The sequence below is a fragment of the Lutjanus erythropterus genome, chromosome 11, assembly GCF_056507025.1.
Source record: "Lutjanus erythropterus isolate fLutEry1 chromosome 11, fLutEry1.hap2, whole genome shotgun sequence".
Lineage (NCBI taxonomy): Eukaryota > Metazoa > Chordata > Actinopteri > Lutjaniformes > Lutjanidae > Lutjanus > Lutjanus erythropterus.
The window spans coordinates 32,191,897-32,200,516 of record NC_139327.1 but is presented as its reverse complement, the minus strand read 5'-3'; the positions used below and the strand labels follow the sequence as shown (position 1 = coordinate 32,200,516).

The window sequence follows — 8,620 nt, the reverse complement described above, 5'->3', positions numbered from 1 at the left end:
ATGATGAGTTGTAACAGAACAACACAGCGCCAAACTCTTTGTTAGTCCTTGGGACTCACTTCGTGACCTTTAGTGTGATTACAGCCATGGTTTGGCATCACAAGTGAATCAGATGTTCCTGGTCTGTGAGAGGATCAGGACTTTAATCTTTGGCAAAACAAAATCAATCAAACCTGTGTGGGGGGAATCGATAGCCATTAAGAGGCCCAGAACAAAGTACAGGATGCAGGAGAAGAAAAAAGGAAAACAAGTCTTCTCCGTGTTCATGCTGGGGTGGTGTCACAGCAGCATGAAAGTTTTTGGCTGTCAGATTTTCAACTTTTTCTTTAGTGTAAAGGTATTTCAATTAAAACTGTTCACAGTGTATTTTATGTGGATAAACACTAATTGTGGAAAGATTTTTTTTGTCTATACTTGACCTTCTATGAAATAGTGAGAATAGTTGATAGTGAAGAAGTTAGATGTTCAAAATGAAGATCTAGTACAAGATAAAAAGCACAATGTAATGAATCCACAAAACATTTAATCACAAAAAAATGGAAAAAAGAAGTAGCTTTTTTCCACTACTCCAGGTCCAAGTTCATATCAGGGGGAACGCACTGTCCTGGACTGGGCAAGCTGAACTGCTGGTCAGAAAAACCAAACTCATCATTCAAAAACTCCATGTCCAGCGAGTTGCCCCAAGGTTCAAAATGAAACTCATCTGTCCCCAGTAGGGGTAAACTCTCCAGGGTGTCCAGAGGAAACTCAGGATAGTCAGTGTTGGTGTCACCGGTGGTTATAGCCTCCACTTCCATCTGCCATTTTGAATCATCGGCTGGATCTGCACAGCCTGCCGGCGCGCTGCCTGGCTCCGCTTTGACAACACGTTGTTCTGCTTTGCTGCCCGATACCGACTCTGTCATTGTGTTTCTTTGATCTTCTGCGGTGACTGTTGCCAGAGCTGTGGCCTCGGCACCGACCTTCTCCTGAAGTTTCACACTGTACTGCGCGAAGCGTACATTTTTGGGTGGTGGCTGCAGCGCTGATATGGGCATCTGTTCAGGACCAGGTGGACAAATGAAGCCTTCGTAGACAAGACTTGTGCTTCCTCTCTCCTTTGTATAAACTGCAATACTGTGACAGTGTGAAGCAGACTGAGGACCAGCATGTACAGGCAGAGTGGTCCAGTTTGCTGGAATACTGCATAGCACAAATTTTTTTGATGACGTATCTGCAAAATAATAGCACAAACAAAATATTATGCATGTCAAATAATCCAAATTATCCCTTCAATAAAAGCAGACACTCTTAAATATTGCAACATTACAAAAAATAGAAATTTAAAACAGAGCAGGGAGAAGATAAGTCTCATGTTTCCATTACTCCAAATTAACTGGGGTTCAAAAATCAAAGAGCATCCAGATTTTTATGTCCTCAAACAGTTACAGTGGGCAGCAGTTTTTCTTATTCATCTCTATATAGCAAAGAAAAGGTGATGCCATTCAAAGGACAACAGAACACAGCTGCTAAATGTTAAACTTTCACCTACCTTTAAGAATTCCAGCCATGACTGTGGATATCTATGAATATCCTGCAGGAAACTGGTTTTGGTGAAAAGTTATCAGTGATCAAAATACACCATCTGTGAACCAAATGTAAACACATGGTTGTCCGAGCAACGCAGTTCAAAATTCAACATCGGAATGCAACATGATAAATATTTCTTTATGAAAGAAGCCGTTTCTCAATATGCGTTCTTCTCTGTTCTTGTGTTCTTGTGTACTTGAGAAATGTCATCAGTCTCAGTCCAAGTACTGTTCCAATTCAAAAGTCCGCATCTTGCCAAGTACAGTCAAATACCTGGATGTGTTCTTGCCCCGCCCGTTTTATCGAGGATGCATCGGGTGGTGACTTGTGTGGACTTGGGGCAGCCACGTATCCCAGAATGCATTTCGTAGCAACAATGGCAGAGGAGAGGACCCACAACTTTAAGTTACAAGTGTTGAAATATTACTGTTTTAGTACCATGGAATGCAATTTTAAGATTATTTCATGCAAGAATGTAGACATTAAAACTTAGAATCTGTGGTCGATTCATCACAATAGCGCGTAATTTAAAATTTGCTCCGACGTTTTCGGAGATGTGTCGTCCTGCTAACGGAACGACCAGCATACCTCGCCAGCTGGCGAGATGACCGGGCTGTTAGCATACATGTTACCCCGCTAAAACATGTACTTTTGAAATTGGCCGCTGGCTCTGATGTCTCTATAGTAGTAAAACGAGATATAATTCGTTTTCCGCTAAGTCTCATACAACACGATTTTACAATTAATTTCACATAAATTAGTTAGATTGTTTGGTATTTGTTTTTAATAACAACTCTTTTCTCACAAGATTATTTGCATTGTTATTTGCAAGATTTGCATCTTTGTATCTTATTTCATATTGTTTTCTCCTCTGTCACTGTCTGGCCACTTTGTTTTGTAACAGCCATCCCCGAGAATAGGAAGAGCGCTACTGGTGCATTAATGATTACTGAAATGCCGAAGGAAAAAACTTGACTTACTGCCCATTCAAAAGTGACCAATGGATCATTTCGCTCTCTGTTCAAGGAGTTTGAACCAATGAACATCTGAGTGCATTTGCTGTTTGATTCAAGGAAAATAAATAAATACATTGCTCTTTGTTGCCACTTTCTGACATTACTATGAAACTGTAGCTTGATATATGACTGTGTTCTAGATAACACCTGTGATTCTTTATATTAAACCATAGCGGTACAGTTAGTCGTCTGCTAACTGAAATGTAAACAGACTTTGCCTCACTCACATTTGCTTGTTGACGGTGTGATCAACGTGCGTTAAAATAAATCAGTTAAAACTGGCTGGAATGTGAAAAGTTTCATGTCATGATTGGACAGGTTATCAGCATTTTGATTGAAACATGTTTCAAGTGTGTTGCAGAGAGCTTTACACGAGCAAACTCAAAAGCAACTTAGTTTCACCCGAGTTTCAGCCAACTAGGTTGTTGCATGAAAGTTTCATCATGTAAAGTCAGACTAAGTTACATGCAAAAGAATTAGCTGCGAAGTAACTGGTGACCACAGTAGATTACTTAAAGGTGCTGCAAACGGTGCCAGAGAAAGATGGTTGATTTTGTTTCAATCCCAGGTCTTCAAATATCAAAGCGTTGGGTTGGTGCCTCAGTTCAACCACCAATCAAAGGCTTCGCTACAGAACTGCTTGCAGTACCAAGAAAACAAAATATTCATCTGAAATGTAGAGAAATAAAAATCAGCACAGAAGACTCAAGCTGAGTTGAGTGTACGCAGTAAAAAAAAACGATGTCATGAAGCTCAGTGATACTTCAGGCAGAGCACCGGAGTCACACTTGCATTATTTGTTTTGTTCTGTTTCATGAACTATTAAAAAGACTGAGTATCTCGGTTGACAGACATTAGAGAAGTCATCATCGTCACTGACACAATGAATTAATTTCATGCACTGCAATAAATGTAATAGAATAAAAAGCAATAAAAAGAGGGCACTCCGATAATAAAATGTCAGACTCATATCTCAGGCCAGTTTGTTGCACGTCTCATTACTGTTACTGGCACTCGTCTTCTCTTTTTCCATTTGCTCTGGACATATGGTCTTCTATATTTAAAAGCGGTGGACTGGAGGACTGTGGGCTATGACTTTCTTGGCACACTGCCAGCTCCAGCAGCCATCCTTCCTGTGTGTCAGTCAGGGTGAGCTTTTACTCAATTTGCACAACCTTGGCCGGGGATTTCATCTGAGCTGCAGGACCCACACAGCGCAGCGCTGCCCCCCCCCTCCCCAAAGCAATGATAACAACTCCAAACTCCACCTAAAGTTATATTTCATGCTAATGAATTAATGTACCCTTTCCCATTTTCAGCCTGAAAATATGCTCCTCTCCCATGCCAAAATGAAAAATCAAATCAGTCTTGTCATTTGCAGCTGATTTGTTAAGGTCCCAGCTCGCTTTGCTTCTTGTCCCTCGGCACGGCTGATGAGACAGCACAGCTGTGTTCCTGTTAGTGATTCTGATAACACCAAATTAAATGCCGTCTGAGAGAGTTGGGCCATTAATATGGAATCACAAACGTCAAGCTGACTCAGATCAATAAATTAAACACTGTATAAATTCACCATCCACCTCCAGCTCGCTGCCACATTACAAATGAAAAGCCTGGACTGACTTTAAAGAGGGAATCAGAAATTCAGAGTAACGTCACTGGTGTCCTCTGTTACACAAAAATGCATCACACTTGTAAATAATACCTACAAATTACCGCAATTATTAAAAGTGTATCGCATTAAAATGAGAGCATCAAACTGAGGTGAAAGTTTTAGTGGAGGTGAAGCAAAGGTGCATGATGGCTCTCTGAAAACAACAGGAAGTTAGTTATTGTATTTGTTCACTTGTCAACACAATCTGCAGACAGTCGCAGCAGCAGAAGTGGTTGTGATGCAGCCAGTGGACACAATGAAGCTACTTTAAAACTCTTAGGGCTTTATCTTACAGGTACTCCACCGCCCAGACTCATGAAACACAGACTATCATTCTTTTCAGAGCCTCATATACACTGCTTCAACACGTAGAGGAACGCAAAGCTTGACAGGCGGTGAGGTGAGTACATACTGTGCACTGTGTACTCAAGTGTACTGCATGACAGACAAGTGTCCGAATTAAGACACAGCTATGCCATGTGACTTTAAACTTGTGACGTTTAGTTTACCTCACATATTTATTTTAACCTAAAATAGGATCTTTTCCTGCACATAACCAAGTAGTTTTGGTGCCTAAACCAACTATTTCACATATCAATATGCAGGCATAAACAGTGCACCAATGAACGAGCTCCATCTGTATCGTGTTTTTAGCACTGTGTTCTCAACAACAGACAAACCTCGAGTTTAGTGTGAGCTGATTCTTTGCTGGTGAACTGTACTGTAACTGAGAGGAAGACATGAATAATATATTTCAAGGTGAGAAAAATACATTGGTAATGATATCAATTATTTGTTAAAACAAACAGAACAGCAGGAACAACAAGCACATAAAATAAATCTAATGAATCTCAAACTCAGAGTCGACTGGGAAAACTCTGAGTCGGAGAGTCGGGTTGAGCCCCGCATGGTGCATATTTCTGAATTAATTTATGTTAAATCAAATCACCGCACAGTGAACCCGGGACCAGGTAACGTTCAAGCATGGAGAATGTGAACACAATGCACCGAGAAAGATGGGAACGAGGGGTTAATAGAGGTGCAGCAGCTCAGTTCTGCCCCGGGGCTCCTCGCGGGTCAGTCCGGCCATGATGTCGGTACAGTATGACAACTTTTCAGTGTTATTTTTTTTCATCCTCATCGCTCATCAGTGTTCTGGAGTGGATTTAGTTATCTGGAGGCCTCAGGCGCACCCAGAGGTGGGAAATCCCTTGTGGCTTATTCTCATCGTTTCTCTAATGTTACTGGCATTAAGGTTGTTACTTACTGATGTGGATGATGGTTTATTCTAAATTTATTCATTTACATTTTTCTCTTTGTTTCTCTGATTTTATTTGCTGACAGTCATGGGAAAGAACCAACTACATTTCCAAAAGTATAAATTTTGTATTTTACTCCACTACATTTATCTCATAGTCATACTTATAAGGCATAAAACAACACTTATATGAATACATCCCAAACTTTTTCATGTAAAAGAGCCACAAATGCACATCAGATTCCCAATTTTTGTCTTGAGGAATCCCCTCTGAGTACTGAAACAAACAACTGAAACTGAAAGTTACTGGAACAAAAACTAATTATAGTATTTTATAGCATTTTCCTTAAAGCAGAGACATCTCTGAAAAAGGCGTCATCTGGATGGCAGCATATGTTACTCCAAAACCTGCGTGTACCTTTCTGCATTAATGGGGCCTTCACAGATGGGACACCCATTTAAAAATAAGTTCTGGTAACAATTTGGATGCTGCTTTTCCTCTTGAAGTCTGTACAATCTGATTTGTAAGACAGGGCATCTCTGCATTCATTAATTTAAAAGTTTGTGGACACCCATTTTGGCTTTGACAAAGGTTGCAGCTCCTGTGGTTTGAAAATTGTGCAGTCCTAATCAGGATCTCTTGCATGGAGAAGCTTAAGACTTTGTGGTAGCTTCTGCAGTCTACACCAAGTCCTGCCACTTAGGAATCAATTAGAAAAAAACAAAACAATTAGAGCTTGTTTCTTGTTGTGCAGATCACTGGATGTTTTGACCTGTCAGTTATCTGGTCAAGTGGGCGAAGCTACAAAGATCAGAGGTGCTGTTTTGGTGTCGAATGTATCTCATTTGCATTCCTGTGAGTCTGTATTTCTGACGCTGTGTCATAATAACATGAGTGTGTTCCTGTGTGTTTGTGTGTGTATGTTGCACAAATCCGTCAGCATGATCTTCTTTTTTCTCACCAGCCAGAGCCAATCGATTCTCCACAGGCTGGTGGGCCGGGAACCACTGCTTTCTGTCAGAGGCATGAATGAGCTGGTGGGTGGATGGATTACTCCATTGTAGCGTGGGGCACGCAGCTAGAGATTTCACATTATATTAAATTAAAACCTGTAATTAGGAAAACAATGGCCTGAAAATTGTGCAACCCTGTTTTATTTTAATGATTGATTTGATTTTGAGTCAGAAAATGGAACTGTGTGATTCTGCCGGGGCTCACACGATTCTGTTGTAATGCAGCAGCAGGCATTGATCTTTGAAGGAGACCTCAGCAATTTATTCCCAAGGATAATTAGGTGTAAAGCTCAGCCCTGCCTCGAACATTTTGAATTTAATAATGAAGTGAGGGTGCTGCTGAGGAGAGGAGGAGTCGGGTTTTTGTGACAATAATTGATATTCGGAAACAAAGCTGGAGAAGAGCAGATAGGATTTCTCTAAAGTCGAGAAGTTTTTCAACTTCTCTGCAGTGCTATGTAACTCACTGACGTCAATATCAACGATGCAGCTGGTGCAACTGCATCGAGGCCCAGAAGCTGTCGGGGACCACTTGTGCAACCTTTACAGTGGTGCTTAATCCTGCATTTATGTGATGTTGGAATAATTGGAAAAAAAATAGAAGAAATTCACATGAATGTTCCCTAAAGTCAGATCAACTCTCAGAAAGTTGGCAAAAATTTTGTTACATGACTTGCTGAGTTGTCTGTTGACATCATATACACAGAAACACAGTGGACAGGTGTAAATGTTTTATTAATTCATGTATTGCATATCTTTTTTTTGCTCGCATGTCATTCATAATATGGTATTGGGTAGCTGCTGTCCACACAGAGTGACTTAGATTAGTTGTAAAAGTTGTTTTGTAGCATTAACCCTGTTCACAAGTCAGGTAAAACAATAATTTGGTGGTTTAAGGGAATGTACAGATACAGATTTCCTGCAGTTTCAACATTACGACACACCAAGTCGAAAGAACAACTACCCAACACCAAACATGGAACCATCCAGGAGGAAGTTGTTTTTCAAGAACCATACCAGTGATGATTCCTAGTACAAAGAGTTTCTCATAGTGATGTTTTCTAATAATTTCCTCTTCAAGTTAAGATAAAAGTTATTCACAAAACATCTTAGCCCTTATAAGAGATCCTAAAGTGAGAAACTGGTAGGAGTAAGGAGGGTTGAGAGTTTCCTGAGCAGAGGAGAAAATGGCAGAAAGACAAAGAGGGAGAAACAAGGACAGGGAGTTAATGAAACGCAACTCTCCCTTTTAGCTCTGTTTAGATCTGTATCTGGCTCTATAGCTGCTAAAAGCTCCACTTTCTTTATTAGTTGCTAACTTTGTCTTTCTGCCATTTATCAGAGCTCACAGGCAGACTTGGGAAGCAACAGATGTCCTGTTACAGAGTTACGTAATTAGGATACAAAAAATATTGGATTCCATTACAGTTACACAAAAAAAGATGTGACTGATACATTTAGAAAAATGGGGATTATTTGCAGGATACCAATTTAAAATAAAGAAAGATACACTGCCATCAACAGTGTACACACATTACAACACATCACGTCTCACAACACCACTCTGCTATGTTAGCTATGTTAGCTATGTCAATGAAAACATGTCACATGCACAGGCATGGAAGTGTATGTCAACGTGGTCAATTGCAGGGTTACTGTGAAAAATATTTTACCATTATTGTTGAGTCAAAATTAAGTCACTGAGACTGGAGAGAGTTGTACACAGAAACAGCTTTTTGTGTCTTGTATCTCTCTCTGGTTGACTGTCCCTTCACTTCCCTGCTGTTTCCTTTCTGACTGGATTTCTACAACAGGGGGAAAATGTAAAAAGGTTTCATTAACAACCCATGAAAGGCAAGCAGGCGAAGAAACCGAACAGTCTGTCTGTGGATCTCGACCACAGTGGCATGTGCAACAAATAGGGTACACAACATGTTTACTGGTGAAGACTATGTTCGGAATGAGCAAGTAAACACACTACATTTACATTATTTTTGCTAATATCGTTTATTTCAGGACCCATAATGTGCAGAAAATAAAATCTAACCTGTAACATTGTAAATGGACAAGGTTTTGGAGCTCCTCTAAATGTTTCAAAGTAGGCTTTCA

General features: G+C 40.2%; 1 protein-coding gene across 1 annotated transcript; it reads right to left on the bottom strand.

Annotated features, from left to right (window-relative positions):
• Positions 1-563: 563 nt before the first annotated feature.
• Positions 564-1,933, bottom strand: LOC146319386 (uncharacterized). Its single transcript, XM_084730658.1, has 2 exons — positions 1,843-1,933; positions 564-1,213 (listed from the first exon to the last, which is right to left on the bottom strand). The coding sequence occupies exons 1-2, from the start codon at positions 1,931-1,933 to the stop codon at positions 564-566; spliced, it is 741 nt and encodes a 246-aa protein (XP_084586784.1).
• Between the last annotated feature and the right edge of the window lie 6,687 nt (positions 1,934-8,620).

Bases quoted from the DNA above. Each gene is read 5' to 3' on its own strand.
- LOC146319386 (XM_084730658.1), bottom strand. From the start codon at position 1,933: ATGCATTCTGGGATACGTGGCTGCCCCAAGTCCACACAAGTCACCACC. The intron at 1,214-1,842 runs GTATTTGACTGT...ATTATTTTGCAG, and splicing joins CGGGGCAAGAACACATCCAG to ATACGTCATCAAAAAAATTT.